This window comes from Onychomys torridus, chromosome 7 (assembly GCF_903995425.1).
Source record: "Onychomys torridus chromosome 7, mOncTor1.1, whole genome shotgun sequence".
NCBI classification, from domain to species: domain Eukaryota; kingdom Metazoa; phylum Chordata; class Mammalia; order Rodentia; family Cricetidae; genus Onychomys; species Onychomys torridus.
In genome coordinates this window covers 30,007,032-30,033,787 of record NC_050449.1, presented here as the reverse complement: position 1 = coordinate 30,033,787, position 26,756 = coordinate 30,007,032, and the positions used below count along the sequence as shown (strand labels likewise).

The following is a 26,756-nucleotide window of genomic DNA, read 5'->3' as shown; positions in this document are numbered from 1 at the left end:
AGCAGTTCACTTTTCCAGCATCTTCTAACCAGTCCACACCAGTGCCCATGCTGACATTATGAGCACAACTTGAATCCAAGACATGAAAACAAGTAACATTTGACTGTTTCATTCACAGTGACATCTAACTTCTACTGTCAATCTGTCTACTCACTGGAAAGCAGAGGGACTGTTTGGAAAACCAGTAGCATGACATCATAGTTGACTAGTGAAAGTACTTTTATTTTTACTTAGCTCTGTATTAATACTCAGTTTTTGCAGTAACAATTTACTAACTGAATTTAAAAAGACTTGGTGAGGCCAACACAATAGATATGCATTCTACTGTGAGCAAAGTGACAGAAGAGCATGGGGACAGTGGGATGGCTCTGTCGACAATGACAAAAGCCTGACAACCTGGGTTCCATCTCTAGAACCCACAAAGTGGATGAGAACCAACTCTTAGAAGTTGCCCTCTGACCCCCACATGTACACCATGGCATGCACACCCATCCCCACATACACAATAAATAAATGTGTAGGTTTTGTTTGTTTGTTTTTAATAGTCAACACTGTTCTCCCACCCTCCGGGAAGCTAGTTTCCAAAGTTATTTCCCAGAATTCCCACTAAAGAAGTGCCCTCCGCCCTGAATTTCAGTTTAAGCTTTAGGAAGCCCTGGTTCTTCTGCTTTTACTTTTATCCTTAGGGTTGAGCTGCCCCACAGACATGTGCCAGCTGGTCTCGTGTAGAGATTTCACAGACAGAAATGGAGATGAGGGTCTACTTCCACAAAAGCCCACAGGACAGTGAAGCTACCTTGGCTTGTGTCCTCTTATTATAGTCAAGTTACAAATTACTGACCCCAAGCAAGGCAAAAGCAAGAATATTCCAGCTGTATCTGGCTAACTAGCAGAATAGAATGGAATGGAATGAGATGGGATAGGATGGAATAGACACACACACAGACACACACAGATGCAGACACTGACAGACACAAAGATGCAGATATAGACAGACAGACAGACAGACAGACAGACAGACGCGCGCACACACACACACACACACACACACACACACACAGACATAGACATAGCAAAGGGCTGTGTCACTAATATTTAGAGCAGTCAGTCCTCATTAATAGGTATCCCACTTGTGAGGGTTAATCTTCAGATCCAGAATCTCCACAGAAGCAAACCTCTAGGCATGCTCATGAGGGAATTTCTAGGCTGAGTTAACTAAAGTAGGAAGACTCATCCAAAAAATGGGTAGGCACAAAATCCCACCACTAGCCAAGGAGCTACTGCCAGGGTAGCTGCTGGGAGAGGAAGACTCCGTTTTCTGTATTATGTCACCTCTGGTAGGTCAACCACACAAAACTAGCCAGGCAACACAAACTGGACTTCATAGGGGAAAAAAGAACCTCAAAGTTTGGGTGGGAAGTGATGGGAAGGTAGAGAGGGTCTCCATGGGAATAGATGGAGAAGGGAGGGTGAATATGTTCAAAAAAGTGATAGGAAATTCTCAAAGAATTAATAAAAATATCATTTAAAAATTGCCAATCTAAAGTTTAGCTCCTACACCCAACAGTATTTAGAATATATAGAGGAAGGTAAAAATAATACATTTTCACACACACACACACACACACACACACACACACACACACACACAAAGGGGCACACATCCAAAACTACTGAGAACATTTCTGTGCCAAGAATTGTGTGAGCCATTTAATGTGACTCATCTCATTTAATTCCCAGGTAGAGAGGAGTACTTCCTCCTGCTTTAGAGGTGAGGGGCTGGAGTTCTGAAAGTCTAAGCAACAGCTATAGAAGAATGTGGTAGGGTCCTGTGAGAAGAACAGGGAAAGTGTGAGTGAGATCTGCAGGACAAATGACTGTCAGTGTAACAAAACCCCCGATTTTTCACTCCTTGGAGAAGGAAGTGAGCAGAGGAAATGGTTACCCCTACAACAAAGTCAGATTACCGGTAAAAGGTGGGAGTGATTTTAGAACCACACATGAACAAAGACCCAACAAGACCTAGGCTAATAGTGTAAGGTCAGGTCCCTGCTAGTAAAAGAGAGAAAGAATGTCCTCAAATCATCCTCTACCAAAGGAAATAAGAAGCTAGTGTGAAACACTGCAGAAGAAAGCTAATTAAGTTCACTGAGACAACTTGAAAATATTGCTCCTGGAAGGAGCATGTTTACCTAGTGAGTCAGAATGGAGTGGACATTCAGGGTGGATGTGTGCCTGCTAGTGCAGAGCACCAGGCTCTGACTGGAGGGGATTAGCTGCGGCTTGGGTGGTGGGGAAGGACTCTTGTTTCATTAGTAGTTTCCTGGATCCTCCAGGCAGCTGACCACTGGGAAGTGGTATCTGGCCACAAAAGAGTTTCCATACCACATGCCTCACTTTACACAGAAGTTTAAGAAAAACGCTACTCGGCAGCCTGTCCATGGCAAGAGCATCACAATTCCATTTCTGTTACCCCAGGTGCAGTGCCGCCCGTTGAAACTTCTAAAATGGGGGGAACTAACTAACCTCCACTATTGCAAAGAATATGCTTTAGATGATTAAAAGGTTATATTAGATACTGTTTGAAGATTAGCAATACAAATGCTTTTCATTTTATCTCAATAAACTCATCATAAATTTAAAATATTAAGTTGAAAAGGTATATTCATATTCCCAACCCATCAGACACCATCACTTAGCAACAGCACACTACAGTATTTATGTCCCTCATCTGGAATGGCTGACTAAGAGGAACAGCTCACTGCTACTGCCCAGGGTCAGAGTACCACAGCTCTTCCTGCCAGCCCAGGAAAAGACCAAAATTCAAAGTGTTGTTTCTACTGAAAGTGTATCACTTTCATACCACTGTTTTAAAGTGAAAATTTTTAAATGAAATCATCGTAAAGTTAAGAACTGTCTAGATACTTGAAAGTGCTCATGGTTATTATCTCAGTATATCAACTGAGTATGTCCAAAACAACTCTATAAAGTGGCAGAATTCTATTTCTATATTTTTTAAAAGAATTTATTTGATTTTATTTTATGTGCATTGGTGTGAAGGTGTCAGATCTCCTGGAACAGGAGTTACAGACAGCTGTGAACTGCCATGTGGGTGATGGGAATTGAACCTGGGTCCTTTGGAACAGCAGCCATTGCTCTTAACCACTGTGCCATCTCTCCAGCCCCCTATTTCTGTATTTTAAAAATATTGTTTATTCTTTGTAAATTTCACACATTTACATTTCATATTTTGATAATATCTGTTCATTACTACCTCCCTCCAGTTCTCTCTAGGCACCCCACCTCAGTCCCCCAACTTTATGCCCTGTTTTTGTTTTTGGACAGATTTGCTTTGGTTGGGTCCTTTAAGACAGGCTCTCACTCCATAGTCTGGACTAGCCTTGAACCTGTAGCAATACTCCTGCCTCAGTCTCCCAGTTGCCGACTACAAGCATGACCCCCTCCCTCAGCTTAAAGGTAGACTGCTTTACTCCTAGGAAAAACTATAGGCATGTTAATGAATTCAGTGAGTCTGCAGAGAAACCAACGAAATGTGGAACACAGCCACACCTGACCATCGTGTCCCTTTGGTGACCACTCACTTCCACACCACACTGCAGGACACCCAGGCCAGCCCCCATTAAGAGTTACAGATACAGCTCACTCTGTAATATTGTACATCAAAGACCTCAAAAAGCTCAGGTCTCTGGAAAGAGGAGAAAGGGAGGTATCACCTCAATTTCAGATCCGGCTTTCCCTTTCCACAATAAACAAAGTAACTGTCTATTAGTGCTAGAGATTAATGAGGCTCAGGTTTCTATGCAAAGAAGTGCATTAATATGTAGTGTCTGAGCTTTAATAAACTCAGCCAGGTCTTAATAATTCTCTGGAGCATGGAAAAGTCCAGGTGGGTAAGATGTAGCTGACAGGGTTACTACTCATTAGAATGGTATTTACCAAGACAGGATCTGGAACTAAGGAGACTGAAAGAGCTAATCTAAGGAAGTTAGGTTGTGAAATTTAAGTGTTTCAGATTTCTCATATTTAAAGTGAGAAAGACAAAATATCTAGTTCCAGCAGCTACAATCATAACATCTACATCTCCTTATACAGCTGTATATGTGCCACTCTTATTTTGCTTAGTGGAATATGTGTATATGAATACATACACATGTGTGCACATGCACATTCATATATATGTATATTTATGTAATATTCAACTGCCTCGATTTGAAATGCTTAAGATTACTAAAGTCAATAACTACCTTTTCCTGCAACAAACATCACCACAATGAATAACTGTAATTTACCAGTGATTAGATAGCAATAATCATAACCTAATATGTTATATTTATGGAGTGGTTCCTATTACCAGACAGCACTGTAACAAACAGCTTTCCTGGCCTCTTAGACTTGCATATGAACCCTATGAAGAGGACATCAGTGACACATATCAGGACACAGGCAGAGTTCAGCAGCTGGCCTACAGACGTCATAACCACACACTGTCCCACCTCTGACATCCATGGAACAGCACCTGTGGGAGTGCAGTCCCTAGCTTTTCCACACTTCTCTTCTGGCTGCCAGGTTCACCCAGAGCTAGAGACTCCTTGTTTACATGTGGAAACAGTGATGTTTACACCCAAACTCTGGCACCAGCACTTTTCTGCCCAGACCACTCTAAGTTCCTCCCCTGCTGTCAGGACGCCTACAGAGGGCAGGCCAGGCCAGAATACCCATCAAAGCCTGGACTGAGAACTAATTAAAGCGGGGACTCTGGAGCCCCACAGCTGCTATCTGCAGAGAAGAGCGTGAACTCCAGGATAAACATGACCTCGATCCCATAGGCTCTATGACCAGAGAAGACATCTGAGGATCCAGACAGAAAAAGGTCACATGAAACCCTACGAAGGGAGTGTGCCTAGGGCAGGAACCTCTGTTCCCCTACTAAAGCAGAACTGGATATCCTGAGTCCCAGAAGAACACAGCAACAATCCGCTCAGCTGACTGGACCTCTTAACAAACCAACTCAGCCATCTACTGACTTAACTGGGGAGCACTGCTCTACGTGCCCACTGGTGTAAGGTCAGAATTTGAGTACTTCAAAAACCGTATGTTAAGTGATCATCATGAGAAATCAATAGCATATAAACACTATTATACATCCCACTAGGAAAATAACCCACATAGCCACATGTGGGCATTCGATAGGACCCTAAGTCTACACACAAGCCAACCCTTCAGTCTTTGAATCTTGCTTCTCAGGTCTCCTCTGAAAACTATGTTAAATAACCTCTTCAGTACCTTCAAAACCTAAAGCCATTACTCACAATGACAGATTGTATTTTGAGCTCATTCCCAAGTAAGGCTTAAATAAGAAACAGAGACCGAGGCCCACCTGGTTCCTGTACAGCAAAATACCCCCAAACACAACCCTATATTTCATTGCCACAGGGAAAATATACATTCATTAAGATAACATTTCAAGTCATCTCTTCCCCTACTATGAAAGGATAGAGTTCTTCTGAGGAAGATGCTGAAAGCAACTCACCCACTGTGAGGAATGCTTCTGACTGTGTGGTACCATGTTGGTTTGTGGCTTCACAGGTGTATTTCCCAGCATGTTCCTGAGTAACTGCCTGGATAGACAGAGAGCTGGAGCCAGCTCGGGACATGATGAAGTAGACAGGCTCCAGGTCCAGGTCCCCATGTCGGAGCAGGTGGGACTTTCGGGATTTGGACCTAAGGACCTGAGATGGATGGCTGGTTATCAATCCATGGCGACCATACCAATGAATGACTGGGACAGGCACTCCGGTGGCATTGCAAGACAAGGTCACAAAGTCTCCATCCATCACCTCTACATTTGCTGGTGCTGTGACTATCACAGGCTTCAGTCTACTGTCTATTAGAAACACAATTCACAGAGTCAAAACTAGGAACATGAGAACATCTGCCCTGCAAAGTCATTTCATCGGATGGCAGAAATGATGCCGCAGAGATATCCCCTCCCATTAGCTCCCCTCTCAACTTTCACCATGTAAAATTGACAACAAAAAGTAGAAGGTTTCAGAGCCAGTAGAGGTACTTGCCACCAAGCCTGACAACCGGAGTTCGATCCCTGGAACCCAATGGTTGGAAGAGAACTTACACAAGTTGTCCTCTGACCTCCACACACGTATACACACACACACACACACACACACACACACACACACACACACACACACACAAATCAACTTAATTCTGAGGCTCAGAGGAAGCCCCAAGTAAATGTGTAAGGGTAGGATGGAACCCTGAGTAACAAGAACCTCAGTGGCTCAAACCCATAGGCACTGGCAAAGCCTTCCCAGGCGAGGGTCAGGGAACTGGCAAAGCCTTCCTCTGGTCTCTGTGTGAATGTTGACAGTGTGTTTAAAAAACAACTGCAGCTTTGTCCTCCTGGGTGACTGCAACCTGAGACTGCTCCCTACAAATCCCCTTACTGAGACTGGCTAACCCCTCCTCCTGTGCTATAGAAATAAAAGCAGTGAGTTTCTAGGTTATTGCATTTTAGGGGTCCTCTATCAGAGCGAACACTGTCTGCCCTTCCTTCATTCCCTCATCACCCCATCAGCTTTCCAGTACCAAGCCATGCAGGATGTCGTGTGCGATTTTTTTTTTGGGGGGCGGTGCAGTTTTGAGACAGATTTCTTGGCATAGCCCTGGCTGTCCTGGAACTTGCTCTGTAAACAAGGCTGGCCTCAAATTTAAGGATCTACCTGTCACTGCCTTCTGAATGCTGGGGTTAAAGGAATGAGCCATCACACCCGTCTTGCAGTGTATATTTTTTTTAAAGTATAATTTTAGATAATTGTGGGTTCCTCAAATTCCCTATACAGGTTCTCTGTTCCTCCTGAAAGGAGTATACATAACAAATCTACTAAGATTCCAATAGGTATCCTGTGCCTACTTGACTGCAGTAAATACAGACTAAGTGAAGCCAGAACCTGAGACCCTAACATGAAAACGGTAAAGAAGTATGAAACTAGATACTAATACTTCAAGAAAATGGACAGTCTTGATTAGAGAAAACCTATTTTAAGTTCATCCACATGAACACCATTTTTATTTCCAAATCAAAATGATACCAAGTCTTCCCTTCTAGTTCTGGTATTTCCTGATGTGATTTTTTAAGTGAGGCCACAATAAAATATATTGATCAACACAGAAGGCATTATTTTCAGCACATTTCTTTTTCTCTAGACCTATTTATCATGCCTGATAAAATTAAAGACACTCAGTCTTCAGAGATTTCTGAATTTGTGCCAAGTGAATGAGTATAAATGCTCTAACTAGCCAGCTGTAACATGCATGTCCCTGAGGACTGATGAAGCTGAACATCTCCTGGCAGGTTTATGTGCCATTCATAAATGCTTTACATGACTTGCTAAAACATTTGACTCATAGATCATAAAAATACCCTCCAACATATTCCTCAAAAACTTTCCCTTGTGAATTTATCTTTATGTACCATATGAGTTAGAGATTTAATTTTTGCTTTCTTTTTTTTTCATTTTGATAATTAATTATCTCAAGTCAAAACTTGAAACAAATATCCTCCCTGTGGGGTGTACAGTGCCAGTTCAGTCAGATCCTTCCATGTAAATATATTTTTGTCATCCTCTGTCATGTCCAGGAGTCTATTTGTTCCTGTAGCGACCCAATGCTTTTGAAAATATTACTAGCTTTTTATGCTTATAGCAAGTGCCTCATGCTTTTAGAGTGCTCTAGTTACTCCTGGACCTCTGATTATAAGTTTTATAATCAATTTCTCAAGGGCACGCACACACACATACATACACACATACAAACACACACACGCTCTAATGTAATCCAGGCTAGACTCAAATTCCTTATGCAGTCAAGGATGACTTTGAACTCCTGATCCCCTTGCCTCTACCTTCCACGTACTGGTGTTAAAGGCAGGTGCCATTAAAACCTAGATAAAGTCTTCAAAATATTCTGATAAGATTTCAATTGCAATAGTATAAACTACAGGAAAGTTTGAAGACCAGATAACTGTATAATTCCAAATTTTGCTACCCATGACCTAGAACGTAACTTTGTTACTAATATAAAAAGTGATTTTTAAACAGTATTTTCTGTTTGTTGCTGGTATACAGAAAGGCAAATGAGTTGTACTCATTTAGGTCTATACCTAGCTTCTTGCTAAATATTAGTATTTTAGTAAGAAAATAATAAGAGCCAGCAAGTACTTTGGATACCATACAATGGCAATATTGGTTATAAATTAATAACTATTTGGATTATTTCCTTCTAATTACTTTTGTGTCTTTCTGTACTGGCTGGATTCACTCATACATGGATACCTAGAGTGAGTTTTAAGAAGAGTACCTTCGCCATTTTCCTAGTAAGAGGTGTTTCATCTACGTCCTTGTTACATGCCTTTACTGAGTTCTAGTTCCATTTTTCTACTGTTGAGCATACTTTTGTCTAATTTTTCCTACTCCTTATGAAATAATCATGGCTTTTCTCCTTATGCAGTAAACAGGGTGAACAATACATTTTATGGTAGACTTCTGAGATAGCTGCCTCCCCAAGATATATGTTTTTTGTACATTCCTGGCTGGCTGATGTTTTGTTTATGATTCTTATACCTATGTTCACAAATAAGACCTGCTTTTAGCTCACTTTCGTATCCCATCTTTCTGTGATTTTGGACTCAAGAGTATACTGACTGGAGACTTTCCATTTCCCCTTTTCTCTGGGAGAGTTGTGTAATATCTGGAAAGGTCTATTACTTGCAAATTTGGTAGACTCTACAAAACCATCTGGTCTGTTGTTTTCTTTGTGGGAAAAATTTAACTCCTAATTCAATTTCTGTCATAGCTGGAGAACTACTTAAGCTTTTTTATTTACTTTAAGTCAGAGCCTTGCTAAGTTCTATTTTCCCTTAGAATTTACCCATCTTATAGTTTGAATTTGGAGTTCCCTCACAAAAGCCCATGAGTTGAAAGCTTAGTCACCAGCCTGCCATGCCCGAGTGACAATGAAATCTGAACAAGATGGGGCCTAGTTGAAAAGGACACACCCTAGGTTGCTGGGGTGTGTCCTTGGAGGGAAGACTGGGAACCTGCCCCCTTTCTGTCTGTCTGCTTCCCAGCCATGAGGTAAGCATATCTAGCACTTACTCCGGCCATGACACACTCACTGTGCTGTCTGCCGTAAGCACAAAGCAGCAGGCCCAAGTGACTGCAGCTATGAGCTAAAATAAAGCCACCTTCTTTTTAAATTGATCATCTCAAGTATTCTGTCACAGTGGTAGGAGGCTAACACCACAGCTCTGTTTATATTTTTAATTTACTATCTTATCAATTACTTTATTACTTTTAATCTCTATAGTGAGATTTACAACCCCCGCTTACAACTATCCACTTATATCTACTTTTTTACTTAATTTTGCAAACGATTAGTTCACTTTATTAGACTGTACAAAGGACCCATTTCTATGCTTGTTAATCTTGTGTTTTACCTTTCTGAAATGCTTTCTGCTCTGGGCTTTGTTTCTTTCATCTTCTGCTTTCTTTGAACTCTAATGCTTCTCTGATTTACTCTATAATTTTCAACCTTACTGATTTTCCTTGGTAAGCACATGAGGCTATAAAAGTCCGAAATTCCATGTTGGCCATCTTCCCACAGGACATGATGGATTGTGCTGGCTAGTCTTATGTCAACTTGACACAAGCTAGAGTTAGCTGAAAGGAGGGAGCCTCAACTGAGAAAACACCTCCAAAATATCCAGCTGTAAGGGATTTTCTTAATTAGTGATTGGTGGGGAGCACCCAGCTCATTGGGGATGATGCCATCCCTGGGCTGGTGGTCCTGGGTTCTATAAGAGGGTGGGCTGAGCAAGCCATAGGGAGTAAGCCAGTAAGCAGCACCCCTCCATGGCCTCTGCATCAGCTCCAATGTCCAGGATCCTGCCCTGCTTGAGTCCCTGCCATCACTGCTTTTGATGAACTGTTATTTGGAACTGTGAGTGAAAGAAACCCTTTCCTCCCCAACTAGCTTTTGGTCATTGTGTTTTAATGCAACAATTATAACCCTAATTAAGACACTATGCTTCAATGTAGCAACCATAACCCTAAGACATTGATCTTTGGCATTTTTATGGCCATTCAGCTCAAAGTACTTTAAACTTGCACTATGATTTCAAAATATAACTTAATGTTTCCAAATGTATGACAATTTTCTTTAAAATGTATGTTTTTATTATTAACTTTTAAATTTGTCATGCCAAGGTCAATGAGGTGTTCTGTTTCACATTGATGCTCTGAACTTTGAAATGTTTATAACTCACATCATAAACAATTTCCCTCTTATAAATCAATAAGGAAAATATCCCAAACTTAAATTTTTAAATGGGCAAAAGATGGCCAACATATAGAGATGTAAATCTAAATGTCTCACATGCATATGAAAAGATACCTAACTTCACCCAGAACAAAAGAAGTACAAACTAAAAAATATATATTTTTATATATAAGGGTTGGGGAGATGGCCTAGTTGGTAAAGTGCTTACCATACAAGCATGACTTTGGATTCCCAGCACCCACATAAAAGCTGAGTATGGAAGTATGTATTTAGTATCTGTAAGCCCGGTGCAGGGAATGGGCAGGAAGGCAGAGCCAAAGGTCACTGGGCAGCCAGCTTAGCCCAGTCAATGAGTTTCAGGTTCAAAACATAAAAGAATTGAGGAAGACACCCAATTTCAATCTCTGGACTCCATGAGCCCACGTGCACGCACATACACATGTATGTACACACACATACACATACACACACACACACACACACACACACACACACACACACACACACTGACCTTACTACTCTGTCTTGGTGAGAATGTGAGGAAATAGGAAATCTAAATGCTCATGAGCATATGAACTCATAATTATGAGGATAAATTTGATAATATTTATTAAAATTTCTAATACATTTATAGCTTTTTTCTGCAAGTTCACGTCTAGGAATTTCTTGTAGAGATACACGTATGCAGTTATTCAGTTATTTCAGGACATTCATCACATCTCAAACAGCCATCATCAGATTCTAGTCAAATTATTGCAACTATAAAAATGCAATAGTAAGCAGCCATTTTTCTTAAAAAATAAAAATATGCTTTTTTGAAATTAAGGGAAAGAATTCTGTCACTATTTGTTTTTAAAAAGCAATAAAAATACACGTATACACATGCACACAGCTATGGTGTATAACTGCTTGCATATGCACATGGAAGGTTATTCAAGAAACTAATAAAACCAGTTGGTTGGAAAGACAAGACTTCACTGACAGATGCTGGTAAGGATGGGGAGGGCAGGAAAGACTGTGGGTTTTCACAAACACCTTTATAAACTATGTAGCAACTACTGAAAATGAATGTTTTGCAAGTTTGTTACTTAGGGCCTACCGGAAACCCAGGAAATCACACATGCTATTCTACTTGAGCTAAATTTCCATCCTAGAAACAACTTTTTGTTTTGTTTTGTTTTGTTTTGTTGAGACAGGGTTCCTCTGTGTAGCCCTGGCTGTCCTGAAACTCACACTGTAGACCAGGCTGGCCTTGAACTCACCTGCCTCTGCCTCCCTAGTGCTGGGATTAAAGGCATGCACCACCACCGTCAGGCAGAAACAACTTTTTTTTTTAATGTTTTTGGGTGTTATGTCTACATGTATGTCTGTGTACCACTTGTGTGCCTGAGGCCCACACAGCCCAGAAAAGGGCATTGGATCCCCTGAGCCCGGAATGGCTATCACAGCTCATAACCATTTGTAACTGAGAATTGAGGCTGGGTCCTCTGGGAGATCAGCCAGTGCTGTTAACCACTAAGCCATCTCTCTATCCCAAAACAATTTTTTAAATGAGCTTGATTAATAAGGTGGCTTCATCACAGCAATGCCAGTCTGTCACTGCAAAGATCATGGGAAACACAGTTCTTATATGGTAATAGGGTCATTTTCTTTCAATAAACGTGACCTCATTTCTAATTACTGAAAAAGCCTACCTATGAAGTAAAACTTCTTGTGATTACATAACCTAAAAGCACACCTTGTTCGATTTGAAGTCTTCCCGTAGATTGCATAAATCCAATCCCATTGTCTGCTACACACTGATAGAGCCCAGCATCTTCCATGGTAACCCCAGTGATCTTCAGTCCATTTCCTTCAGTTAGATGCCGTGAGGAGGGGTGAATAGGCTGTGCATTATGAAACCAGGTACGGTTGGGGGCTGGGTTCCCATGAACGTCACAGGTAAAATGTACGGTGGCCCCCAGAGACACTTTCTGATCTTGTAGCCCTTTAGAAATTGAAGCATGCTCTGAAAATAAAGCAGGCACATTTAACTATCTCACAATTCAGGGAGAACCTGTCTCTAGCACTGAGTAGTGAATCTCTCTGAGTTCTTTCTTACATCCATTCTTCCATCTGTGTGGTCATCAAGAAACACTGAGAAATATATTTAAGTTTCATGAGTAGAAATAAATATGTAGCTACTAAGTTAGTCTTTTTTATACTGACCCACCCATTTTATACCCCAACACCTATGAATACACACACACACACACACACACACACACACACACACGTACACATTTGTATCCTGTTCTTCTCTTAATATTCAACATTAAGTAATAGTTTCTCTGGATTTTTACACTAAACAGGAGACAAAAAGGTTTTATTCAAAACGAGCATCTTATATGCATCAAATATTCTGTTTGTTTTAAATTCTGTTTACAGGGCTGTGGTGGCCACCACTGAAGAACAGTAGCCATGGCTAGCTCTGGGCTAGCCTCTGGCTGTGGGCCTCAACACAAGCCCGAAGGTGACAAAGACCACCAGCAAGCTGAGCCATAGCTGGTGCCTCAGGGACCTCACCAAACACAACCAGTTTGTAGCCCACATAATCCAAGATGTGTGTGGCATCCTATTAGCTGCCCAGCCATGACCTTGTCCAAGGTCCGCAAGCCAAGGCTTTCAAGTTCATTCAGAGGAGGGTAGAGGTGCATATCCACATAAAGAGAAAACACTAAGCAAGGACTGAATCCACCCTGCCTAAATCCATAAATAAATCAATTCTGTTTATAGTCAATTCTACTTTGAAGCTATGTGTGTAACAGGCAAAACATTCCAGTTTCCACGAAGCTTTGTTCTGAGACAGTGCCCCTTTCTGTCCTGGCACTTGCTATGGAGACTAGGCTGGTTTCACAAAGATCTGCCTGTCACTGGCTCCATGGCTGAGATTAAAGGTATGTGCCAGGATGCCTGGCTTAAGATGTCGCTTCTTACTCTTGAAAGTATCTCATTTACCAACACTTTCAGTATTTGCCAAAAGTAAGTGGTTATACATATTAGTCCAGTTCTGAGTACCACTGGGCTTGGGGTTGGGAGAATTTTTTTTTGTTTGGTTGGTTTTTGCTGGTGCTGGTAATCAAACCTGGAACCATGCATATCTTTTGTTACTCTTAACATGGGACTGTACACCCAGGTCCTCCACTGATTTTCAGAGCTCACTTGCCATTCATTTACATTAATCCCAGTGTCACTAACCTACATCAGGCTATGAGTATAAATCAAATGTATAAAAATTTACAAAAGTCTTATTTAATGAGACCATTTCCTATTCTTTCTAGTTTTCACAAAAATCTGTTTTGATGAAGGAAAACATTTTTTCAGTGCTACAGGATAACGATATCAGCTCCTGACTGAAATAAAGACTATGTACAGAAATGTAGGTAGATTGTATCAGCCAAACACAACAAACAGGCAAAAAGTGAACAGCTCAATGTCTTTGTGAGGTGATATCTCCAGTCAGTTCCATCTTAGTTACTGCTAAAGGACCACACTCATACAGGCACACATAAGTGCACGCACATACACACCAAACTCTCCCTGCTTGGCATGTAGCAGGGATAAAAAGGCACCGAGAACATATTATATCAAATGTTCTATGCCACCTAGGGATACATCCCGTTCTTCATCTCTTTACAGAAATGAACTCTGTTCTGGCTACTGGTGTGGTTATTTCCCGATATTCTGTGTCTCAGTTTTAGCTCACAAATATCCTTCAAACAATTAGTCCAGGAAAATGACCTGACTTGATATGAAATCTCTATATTGAATAAGTAAGCCCTTACCCAAAACATTAACCATGTAAGTGACATGTTTTACATCTCCAGACTTGTTGCCCACCACACAGGAATAGTTTCCAGAGTCTGCTGGGTCAATGCTAGATGTGGTCAGGTGAGAGTAGAGCCTTCTCCAGGTGCTTCCTGACACAGCATCCTGCCCATCCTTCAGCCAATACACTTGTGAGGCCGGGACCCCACTCACCACACACTCCAAGGTAACGGGGCTGTGGGGAAGGACAGCTAACGCCTGAGAAAGAGCAGGGTGAAGAATGTGGAAGCCATCTGAGGAAGGGCCTGGAAAAGGAAGGGAACACAAGACGACAGTATTAGAAAGGATTATTAGAAATCCACCCTCTCCCTTAGCTGATCTGGGGAGCTGCTTCCATTTCTGCCTCATGTAGCAAGGCCCTATGCATAGCAACACCATTTTTCTCTGAGAGTCAAAAGACAAATATTTTGTGATTTTTTTTTTTAAGATTTTTCTGAATTGGCATTTTGGAAATGTAGAATTTCAAGCCCAAAGCCACATCTTTACTATGTTCTACCTCAGCTTATCAGTCATAAACCAAAATTAGTCATGATTTTTATCCTATCTAATAGAAGGCACATTAACACTTGATCCCATACTTCACAGCTAACCACCAATTTGCTTATCACTACTGTAAAATTGATACATTTAAAAAAGATGTTCATTGGGGCTGGAGGGACGGCTCAGCAGTAAGAGCACTTGTCACTTTTGCAGAGGACCCAGGTTCAGTTCTCAACACCCACATAGCAGCCCACAACCATCCATAAATCCAGTGCCAGGAGATCTGATATACTCCTTGAGCATGAGGCACACACACGGTGCATATACATATATGCAGGCAAAACTTTCATATACATAAAATAAATAAATCTTTAAAAAGTAAAATAAAAACAAGTACAATACCACTCTATAACACACTGACGCACAGGGAGGTGCCTCGGTGGTTAAGGGCTCTGGCTGATTTCCCAGGGGTCTCAGGTTCTATTCCTAGCACTAACATTAAGGCTTACAACCATCTGTAACCCTTTTTCCAGATGTCCTCTTCTAGCATCTGAAGACACCAGTGTGCACATGGTGCACAGACGTACATGCAGGCAAACACTATGATGATGATGATAATAATAATAATAATAACAACAACGTTAAAATAAAAACAGGAATGAAGAACATGCTGACCTCTCCTTTACCAAGGCTTCATGAGCCATACTTGTGAGGACCCTTCCTTCCCTAGCCACCACGATTCTCCCAAATACTTACGACTCACAAGGAGCTTCCGGCCAGTAGGTTCAACTTTCAGTTCACTGGTGACAGGGTTATAAGCAGCACATTTGTATGATCCCTTATCCTTAGAGGATACATTTAAAATCTGAAGATTTCCTGAGGGAAGGATTATGTAGTTTCCTGGGGAAGGTAAAGGGATATAATCAGGGGCTGGAGATGCAGCTCAGTTGGTAGAATCCTTGCCTAGAGCAAAGCCCTGGGCTCAACCCCAGCATCCATCACATAAAATCAGGCATAGTGGCACATGTCTATAATCCCAGTATGAGGGAGGTAGAGGAAAGAGAGCCAGAAGGCCAAGGTCATCCTCACCTACAGAGTTCCAGGCTATACAGACCCCCACCACCCAACTGGAACTAGCAGAGACTATTGAGATTTACACATAAGACCAGCAGCAAAGAAACTTTATTACATAAGAGAAAGGAAAGCCCAGCCCAACAGTGCTCATACAGCAAAACCTTCAGCAGATGGTCAGAGTAAAACACAAGAATTTTATTGGACAAAGATGAAATGAGTACAGATCCTTCTGGACACACCTTGACCTATAGCTACCGTGGTATTCAGTCACTGGCTACTTACCCATGTTTCTCAATAAATACACAGGAGTAGCTATTCTTCACCAGTCATGGCCTGGCACACACGGCCTGGCACACACGGCTTGGCACACACAGCTTGGCACACACACAGCACACACGGCCTGGCACACATGACATGGCACACATGACATGGCGATGCAGGAAGCAAAGTCCCTGCATTGATGCACTTAACATTCCAATCGGAAGTATGAGGTGGCAGATAAAGGGTGCCTAACAAACAAAAATATATACGGCACACTCCAGATGTGTTACGGTCTGCCAATGGAAGGGGAAGAATGTGACAGGTCATCTTATTTATACATGTCCATGTAGGCCACCTGCTCTAAGAAGTGGTATTTAAATATGCCCTAAGTGGTTGAGGAGTAAGCGCTTGGGGTCAGCTGTCTAATGAAAGACATCCCAAGCAGGACTCACCTGTGGAGTAGTTCAGCCACTTTCCCCGGATCTTATAGCGCACCTCAGCTTTGGGGTTGCTCTCTGGTACCCTACAGCCAATGAAACCCGTGTTTTTCTCTTCTGCAGTAATAACATGCATTGTTGATGAATCAAAATCACCAAGGGCTGAAATAAAAAAGTAAATAAATGAGTGCAAAACAATTTAAAGGGAAATTAAGACTTAGAATCATATAGAATGGCCTTTTGCGGCAGCAGATCCTAGTCCCAGTGATAGCAGAAATAGCAGGATCTTTGGGGGATTTTTTTTTTTGTGTGTGTGTGTGGGTGGGGGGTGGGTGGGTGGCTTTGTCTATTTGTTTGTTTGTTTTTTGAGACAAGGTTTCTGTGTAGCTCTGTCCTGGAACTGCTTTGTAGACCAGGTTAGCCTCAAATGCAGAGATCAACCTGCCTCTGCCTCTCGAGTCCTGGGACTAAAAGCGTGCACCAACATGCCCAGCCAAGTTTGCTTTTCGATAGGTCTCATTATACAACATTATACAGCTCAAGCTAGCCTTGAACTTGTGACCCTCCCACCTCAGCCTCCCGACTACTAGGATTGCAGTTGTGCACCACCACAGCCAGCAATAAGAGTTTTTTCATCTGAAAAAGGAGCGGGGCAGAGGTGAGCGGTTGAGGGCTGGCAGCTAAGTCAGGGCGCGCAGTTTTCGAAGTCACTGTCTTCAGGGAACTGTAAGGGAAACAAAGTGCTCCAAAACACCAAAGAGAATTGCAAAGCGTCATTATTCCCATTCTGTCAAGATAAATCCTTCCCCATTCAGAGGGGTCTTCATCAAAACTCACTTTCTCTGCAAAACAGCTTCTGGGAATGAACCTAGGACATTATAAAACACAGTATCCCACTGAGACTAGATGCACCGGCTTGGTGCTGATTCCTTTCGGTTTAGACAGTCCATCGTGGACTGAGCAGGCCCTTTATTATCCCCACCACCCAAGGAAGCCAGCTGCCTGCCTCCAGGAAATCAACCCTCCAGTGTGTGTCCTGGAGCTGTGCATGGGTCACAGCTCTACAAAAACATTTACTCTTCTCAGTTATGACAAACTCTACTCCAGGGGCATCCAGATTTGTTCTGTAAATAGGGGTGCCCTCACAAAGCCGGTTTCCATTACTGGAAGCCATCGCCATTCGAGAGGCAGATGGCTCAAACTTACTAAGGAAAACCACGCATTCCAGATTTTCCATAAGTTCAATTCTTCACATTCCTTTCTTTACAGCCAGTTTCCCTGCCCCTGCTTCTTTAGCCTGGTTTCAATTACATAAATTAAAATCCCCTGGTAATCAAGGGAAATAAAACAATTAGATGTGAAAGAAAGATAAAGGACTACATGAAATAAATGAGTGTCAAAAGCCAACTTCTTTTTGTTTGTACTGATGTTAAGGACTTTAAAAGATTCACAAGGATATTGCCCAGAATTCACACTAGAAAACTGTCCTGTGCTAATTAAAAATAATAATAATAATTTCCACACTATTGCTAGAGATTAAGCTATGAGGCTGGGCCACAGAGATTCCAACATCTTCCCTCAGCTATCTGAAGTCAAAACAAAGGTAAGTACTCTCAGACCCTACATGGATCATATCAGTGACCAACTTCATCCCACTATGAAAACTGCAGGGACAAACAGAAAACCCACAGAGTTCAAGAAAATAACAGACAAAGACTCAAGCTAATCTCACCTGCAGCGGACACTGTTGCAGGGCTGCTCACAATGGCACCAATGCTGTTGTTGGCAATGCACTGGTAGCAACCAGAAAGGGAAGGGTCAAGAGACAGGATGGTCAGAGTCCCCCGATGAATCTTAATCTGTTCCGTGTTTCTGTCCAATCGTTTCCCGTTATGCAGCCATGAGATGCGGGCAGTAACGGGTTTAGCAGAACAATGTAGGACCACGGGTCTACCAAGCTTCTGGACAGCAGAGTGCGGCTCAGAAATAAAATAAGGTGCCAAGTCTGCAAGGGAACAGTCCCGTGTGCAAAATAAGGAGGGAGAAGGGGGAGAAAGCAGAGAGAGAAAGTATATTAAATACATTTCATCTGAGTCTATTCGGCAGTTTTTTGTCTCTATATGTGTTAGTTCTTAATGCTCATAAAAAAACTCATAAGCCCATCTTGGTCTCAAACTCACAGAGATCCTCCTACCTTTGCCTCCCAAGTGCTGGGATTAAAGGTGTGCTGCTAGGCCAGGCCCCTGCAGTATTATTAATAGGTAATAAACGCTACACAGTGAATACACATTACTATACATATATATCCACCTTCACATGAGTATAAAGCAAAAAGACTGAGATGAGGAAAGCCTTCGGCCAAAGCCCCATCATGCTTCTCTTACCTGAACTCGCTGAAGAACAAGGAATAACAAGAACATATAGCAGTGTCCATAAGGGTCCGAGGTCTGGATGCATAGCGCCCAGTTACAGAAGTAGGCAGGGGAGACTTCCAGAGAAAGCCCAGGCCTCAGCTCACTAGAAAACATTAAAAAGAGAAAGAGAATCTAAACCATGAGAACCGCTAACATCTTTAAACTGAACACCTTATCCTAGGCTCTTCATGATCCCTGCCTTCTCAACCCACACATGCATCTAGACACTAAACTGGGGTTAGAAGCTCTGTTCCTTCTTTCAAGGGGCTAGGATGCTCTTTACTAGGAACTACTCGGAGCTGATGGAGAACATGCTGGAGTGGGTCAAGAATGGAAGAAGAGGAGCCATCAGGAAACACTGAGGCCTTGAGGGACACATGAGGGCATGATGGGTAGCAAACATGAGTGTGAGCTGTGACAATGAAACGCAAGTGGACTCAGGACACAGTCTACAGCAGAACCAAAGAACACAAGGAAATAATGCAGAGACATGGCAAGGATAATTCTTGGGGTTGGTGGGAAAGAGAAAAGCATGCCTGTTGACTATAAAAATCCAGAGTGGGGGATGCAAAGTGAAGAAGGGGAGAGTCAGCACTTCTGTGTGCCTGAGCAACATTGAAGATGTCTACTGGACATCCAGCTGCTACCATGAGGTCCAAAGTTTCTCCAATGAGTCTGGAGACACAGGGAGAAGTCAGGGCTGGAAATGTAGATTTCAGAGGAGAGAAAGTCGGGCATCGTCTCAGGCTTTTCTACTGAAACTACGCTTAGAGAACAAGATGTGCCCACCAAGGACCTTTAGAGATGGAACAGAGGATCAATGGGAATGTGAAGAAAGACGCAATGAAGGGATGGAATCCAGGAGAAAGCTCTCTCTAGCCCTCAGCTGTTTCAAGCCACGTGAGAAGCAGAGCAAGTCCAGCTGATCTCCAAAAGGTGCAGTGCAGACGCTGATGATGTTGACAAGATCGAGTCAGCAGAGAAAGGCTAACTTCGGGAGGGACCACAGAGCGCAGCCAACAATGGCAGAGAGGAGGATAGAGACTTCCCAGATTTTGCCAGGTAGCAGGAAAACAGCAAGAAAATGGCAGCAGACAGATGAATGGCTCCGACAGATGCCACCTGAGGGAAAGGTTGTTTCTGACTCGTTTTTTTGGGTTTTTTTTTTTGCTAGAGACAGTCCATAAATCCCAGGACTGTCAAGACAAATCACCATGTATATGATGGGTGGAGGTAGAACCAAAGAGTTCTTTTTGGAGACAATTTAGAAATACACACACACACACACACACATATATATATATATAATTTATTCATGCAACAAACATTTTTCAATATTTATTATATAGCAGATACCATTCTAAAGGCTAGACATGGGGCAGTTTCCATTACAAAAATAAAAGTAAATAACACAGACCCAAGTTTAAACCTTACATTTAATGGGAGAGGTGGACAATGAGCAAGATAAATAAAATGAGTAAATTTAAGAATGTCTGTGCATCCTCCAGATTTGGCTACGTCCTCCCTAAGGCCTAGACATCCTTCTGCTTTGCTCTCACTTTTCCATGGAACATGGTGTATTCTCCTTAAGAGCAAGCATACTCAATGCTGCAAAACTCTATTTTCCAGAAGCATTCTACAATGTCCCTTAAAATGAAAGGACTACTTTAATATAATGAAATTCCCATATGTGCAATCATAGCTAATAAAAACTGACATCTGAACTTAATATATTCTAGCTACACCATTTGTTCCTTCATGTATTCACTCGTGCATCTAATTTTAAAAATCAGAGCCAGACGGTGGTGGTGCACGACTTTAATCCCAGCACTCAGGAGGCAGAACCAGGCGGACCTCTGTGAGTTCAAGGCCAGTTTGGTCTACAGAGCAAGATCCAGGACAGGCACCGAAACTACATGGAGAAACCCTGTCTCGAAAAACCAAAAAAATAAAAAAATAAAAATCAGCAAAAGTGTATTAACCACCAAATACAACAACACCCCCGCCATGCTAGGTCTTATTCTGGACAAGGTTATCAGTAACCTCTGCAGATCCTGCCCTGCATTTCTGCTTGGCCAGGGCTGGAAACAGACTCCATGACTATGGAACACAACAAAACAGAATGATGGGCTATCTTAACAATATGTTAGGAATGTAACTGGGCAGTAATATAAAACAAAAAATATAATAATAATAATAATAATAATAATAATAATAATAATAATAATAATAAAAAATATAAAAGTGTCTCAGGATGTGCTCATCTCTGGTCTACTCCAGAGTCTGAAAGCTTACAAACTTAAGCTTATCTAGATCACTGACATCAGGTCAACCTTTCCATTTTTTTTTCTTGGTGACCCCTTTCAGAAGTGGGAGCAGATGTACTAACATACTCGTTGGCAGGAGAGGTCAGTTGTGTGAAAACCCTTTGGATTTATTTGAATTCTCCTAGTTTAAGGCTAAGGACAGACACAGCAGCGGTGTAAAGGCAAAGTAAACATTCATATGACTTGGTAACAGGAGACACTTTCTGAGAAAATGTGGACATGGAGGATTGTTTCTTCCTCTTGCCAAATCTCTCTCCAACTATTTATTTACTAAAAGGCAGCAACATGGATTTTACAGTGAACTTTAACCCTCACTTGTGACCTAATTTACAGCTGCTCTTTGAAGTTTCACAGCTCATTATTTTTACCTCAGTATGGACCACACAGAGGCCTCCTTGATAAAGCCTCCTGGGCTGTTCTTTGACACTTTTAGACAGAGTTTCACTGAGTACTCATAGCTAGCCTCTAACTATGTAACCCAGGCTAACCTCAAACTTGCAATGATCTTGCTGTCTCTAACTCCTTGGCTCTGGGATTACAGCCATGATCTCGGTTGACCTTGGAAGTTAGAAAGAACCTATGTCCATAAGAGGCCCTTACTAAGTATCTATGGGCTTGACTTCTGTGCACAGATAGCTCCGTGTCAGAGGACTGTATTAGTAATGTTGTCTATGGGTCCTGTGACTTGTACTCAGCAGCAATGGACTCTCACAACCTCATCACTACACATCCCTCACAGCACAGAAGGCCAGAAGAGTACAAAGGAGACCCATGAGCAACACTGGAAATAAATCGCTCGATGCCATGTCAATTTCAAACGTATCTCCTTTGTCAAAAATATAATGCCCTTAATATTAGTGTTACTGCTATTTCAGTTATTTCTCTCCTCCTCCATCTCTCCCCCAGCCCACAAACAGACACATACAATTTTCCCTGCATTCCCCTGAGTAATGAACAACTTTGCTTGACCAAGTTTATCCCGATGGAACAAGGCTCCTGCCACATTACACACAGGTGGCCTTACCATGCATGCCACCTCTCTCACTGCAGACATTTACCTCTACCTTGGGTAGAAAGCAGCCCTCCCTGCTTCAACAAAGGCATCATCCTATGCTCCTCTCGCCCTCTCTGCTGATGTGGGAACAGTGACCTACAGAACGAAGGTCCAGAGAAGCAGCAGCACCCCTACACCACACACCTGGTGGACACATCACTCGCCTGAGGTTCTTTGACCGCTAGTGCAGCAAACACAGCATTCGGGAATTTCCCTGTAAAACTTAAAACCAGAATTCAGACTCTACTCACATCAGATGGAACAGAATTCTGATTAAAATCACACTTTTTTTTTAACTTTATCATTTATCTCATTTAACACTTTTCAAAAATACTCAGTGTTAACATAATGCTGTGTTAAACAAAATGTTCCGTGTCTTTTCCTCACATAATTGACAATGAATATGTTAGATCTGTTAAAAAAAAAAATGGTTAAGAGAAAGCATCTATAAATATTCATCTTTAAAAAAACACAACCATTCAGCACAGAATATGTCGGATGTGCAAAAAACACATAAGGAAAAATAAAGATGAACGTCCCACCACCCAGTGATAACTCATCATCATTCTGATACATGCCTTCCCAATCTTCCACACATGTGTGTATATACACATAACTACGATAGGAATGGGTTATAATTTTAAATCCTTAATACTGTCTTATCTAGTAATCTTTCTTCTTATTAAAACCTTTCATGACCATCACATGTAACACTAGCAGATACTCTGTCTTAGCTAGGGTTTCTATTGCTATGAAGAGACATCATGACCACAGCAACTGTGATAAAGGAAAACATTTAATTTGGAGCTGACTGACAAGTTCAGAAATTTAGTCCATTATCATTATGGTGTGAAACATGGCAAATGTGCAGGCAGACATGGTGCTGGAGAAGGAGCCAAGAGTTCTACAACTGGATTGGCAGGCAGCAAGAAGAGAGAAAGAGACATTGGGACTACCTTGAGCTTCTGAAACCTCAAAGCCCACCTCCAATGACACACTTCCTCCAACAAGGTCATAGACCCCAATCCTTCCAAATAATGTCACTCGATGAGCCTTTAGGGGCCATTTTCATTCAAACCCCCACATACTCTATTGAGTGGATATACATAAATATATGTGTATAATATACGGATATAATCTAATTAAATCATCCTTTTGGATAGTTAAGTTACTTTTTAATATAAACATATATTATATATATATATATACACGTATGGTTTTAATTTATAATGTGTATTTCTCTAAAAATATATTCATATGCGAAAGTCTGCTGGCATTCAGAACTTTAAATTGCTGTCCAAAAATATACTCTCTGGCTGGAGGGATGGTTCAATGGTTAAGAGCACTGGCTGCTCTTCCAGAGGAGCCAGGTTCAATTCCCAGCATCCACATGGTAGCTCACACCTGTCTGTAACTCAAGTTCCAGGGTTTCTGACACCCTCACACAGACATACATGCAGGCAAAACACCAATGACCATAAAATACAAATAAAATTTATATATATATATATATATATATATATATATATATATATATATATATTTCCCTCCCATAGTACTTTTTTTTGGTCCATCCACCCCATAAACATATACATATACAATAGAAATACACACACATACACACACCTACCTCTTTTCCTAACTTATGGAGGTAGTGAAATAAACTAGGTTCAATTAATTAGGCAACACACACACACACACACACACACACACACACACACACACACCTGCTAAGGTTTCTCTAACTCACTGGTCTCAGAAGGAACTCATGAGAAAGTCCTTCTGTCTCTTTTATATGTTCAGATGAAGTTCATGCCAATGTAATCACACCCATCCACTGCAGTCCCGACAAGATGCTTCATAGTCACCGTGCTCCCAGGGAAGGCTCTGGTAGAGCAGAGGCTCCCACAGACAGCTGAGTACCAAAAAGAAAGGATGGCAGCTACACGGCACAGGCCCATTTGTCTACAAATCAGGTCGACTCTTTCCTCCACACTGAAGAAAGCTGTAATGCCATCTGGCAAAGTTCTGTTCCTTGAATCTTGAGGTTCAAAGAAGAGCTGCTGTTTCCCTGGTAACCAGGATTGAAGCCGTCCCCTTCCCTGCACAGGTTCTGCTGGCAGCGGGCGCTGAAGGTATGTCTCGTCTTAGCTCGGAAAGGAAACACTTCCCTAATGCTTGCTTGCTTCACTCATTGTTCAGGTTGTGAGCTCACTGCTTGTATAACCCTCTTCAACACGCTGCCAGAATGGTCCTTCAGGGAAAGCCCTGCCTGAGTTTTTAGATTTGATTACTTTGTTTTTGAAGCATCAATTTTACTTTCCTAAGGCTGATCAAGGCTCTCTTTCTCAATTACCCCCCTCCCCAGAACCCCCATCTCCCCCAAGGCTGAACAAGGATCTCTTTCTAGCCCTCCCTTCCGCTGTTCCCCTAATTGTGAACGAAAACTTGGCTTTGGGATCAGTAATAGTTCTTCAAAATAGTAAATTTTTAAAATTAGTTTGCATTTTAAAGAGAATCTTATTCTTCAGGAAATGTCAACTTAAAAAAAGAGAGAATTGATTCCTATTTTCAATCAATTTCAAAATGTGCCATTTAGGAACTGTCAAGAAAAAAATATTTTTCTGCAGTAACTAAAATCTAGGATATGCTTAGAGAAAAAACTTGGTTAAGTGCTGTAAGATTAATCCAGTACAGTTACAATCAGGGAAGTCACACGGAAGCCATTAAAAAACAAAAGGAAACCAAGAGAGCACATTGAAGTACCTGACTATTAACATGTACAACTCTGAGTCTCCAGTCCAGTCTTCCTTCATTTAAAATACTTAAACAACTTAGTGAAGAGCTACATCGTTTCTGATGAAGCCTTCTCTTGTAGCCGCATTCTTTGAACTGATCAGTCCATACACAGGACGTCTTGGGTTCTCGAGACGCTGTGACAAGTACAAAGACCAGGAAGGAATAGCCCTGAGCTGAAGTAAACTGCAGCTCAGCTGAAAAAAAGAGCAGGAACACACCACCAGGATAAAAGCTGGATGCGTGACAAGCAAAAGGTCCGTTAAATGAAATCGGATTAATAAGTTAGGGAAGGCAGGGGAGAGAACGGTGAGGTGGGGGGAAGGAATGGAAGGGCGGGTTCTAGAAAGTACGGACAGTGTGTGTACAGAGTCTAGATACAGAGTAAGGAAGGACATGGGCTGGAGCATGGGGGTAGGGCACTATATCCAGACAGGGAAAGTTACCTAGGTATGCATAAACTAGAGAAAAAACAAAAAACAAAAAATTATATATATACACATATATATCTCATTTTTATATTCTATAAAAATCACATTAAGGTATTCGACAGAGAAGGTGTGTTTTTACAGGACAGGCATGCTCAGACCTGCACCTCTGAAAAGCCATTCCCACTGTGATGTGGAGAGTGGCTGAAGAAGGGTTAGGGGAGGCTGGTGTGAAAGAGAAAGGAACCTGCACTAGAGAAACTGTCAGAAATTTTAGAGATTTGAAAACCCCTAAGACCTGGACATATTTAAATGATGTAAAAGGTAGAACTGATAGGATGCAGTCCCCAAGAGGTCAGGTCTGGGAAAGACTGTCTTCTCAGACATCACCGGAACCCATTCATCTACCCACTTCCTGTTTCCTGGCTGCTCTGACAGTAAAGAAGGACCTGAAGTGACTGTCTATAGTTCTGACTAAGACAAGCGACTGTGGAGATGGTCTGCATTTTCTCAGACAGGAAATCCATGAGAAACAGCAGGCCTTTGTGCTTACTGTCTGGAAGGTGCTGCAGGGAATGGAGTGTACCTGTGGAGATGCTGAGTTGGATGTAAGAAGGAATCTAAGAGAGCTGATGGCCCAGCAGAACAGGGATTTGTGGAGGCCAACAGCAAACTGCTGGCCCAACAGAGGAGGGTCCCTCAGGCTGAATCCTGAAAGGGCATTCCATTGAGGAAGCAGGAAATCCCCATTCAAAACTAAGAGTCCCAACAAAGCTACTGTTGGAAGTACTTAAGAAGGGGAGGCAGAACCGATTACCCAAGGATGAGACTGAACAGGCTTGATTAAAAAAAAAAAAAAAAAAATCAGTCCTGAAATGTCACTAAATCAATCTCAATTCCCGGCCCCAACCTCTAATGTACTTTAAAAAGGTGCTATGAGCTAGGCAGTCAAACATGTCCCACATTCCTAAACTGTCACTCCTTCATAATTACTAAAGTCTTTGATGGGTGAGTCTCCTTGCGGGGTACATGAGGTCTCACAAAATGAGAAAACAGCTGGCCTTCATCTTTCAGTAGTTTTACAAGAGGGACTGAAGGAGGGTGAGGCAAGAAGGAGCAAAAAATATACCATCATTATTAGCCACAACAAATACATTATCTAACAGTCTGCTGTTGTGGCTTGGGAGATGGGGTGTGCACTTACAAACTAAAGCATCCCTTAAAACAGTCATGTGCAACTG

General features: G+C 41.9%; 1 protein-coding gene across 4 annotated transcripts in view; it reads right to left on the bottom strand.

The window, feature by feature from the left end:
- Positions 1–26,756, bottom strand: part of Cdon (cell adhesion associated, oncogene regulated) — a 90,940-nt gene that overhangs the window by 40,914 nt on the left and 23,270 nt on the right. For 2 of the 4 annotated variants that reach the window (XM_036193385.1, XM_036193387.1), the window contains exons 2-8: positions 18,881–19,013; positions 18,229–18,501; positions 16,512–16,658; positions 15,481–15,624; positions 14,202–14,489; positions 12,116–12,385; positions 5,552–5,905 (exon numbers count right to left, since the gene is read on the bottom strand). In XM_036193385.1, the coding sequence (XP_036049278.1) occupies positions 5,552–5,905; positions 12,116–12,385; positions 14,202–14,489; positions 15,481–15,624; positions 16,512–16,658; positions 18,229–18,501; positions 18,881–18,953 (1,549 nt within the window). In that variant the 5' untranslated portion in view covers positions 18,954–19,013. Of the gene's footprint in view, positions 1–5,551; positions 5,906–12,115; positions 12,386–14,201; positions 14,490–15,480; positions 15,625–16,511; positions 16,659–18,228; positions 18,502–18,880; positions 19,014–24,041; positions 24,083–26,756 lie in introns of those variants that run through there. The other 2 variants (XM_036193386.1, XM_036193389.1) reach the window with 2 other exon arrangements.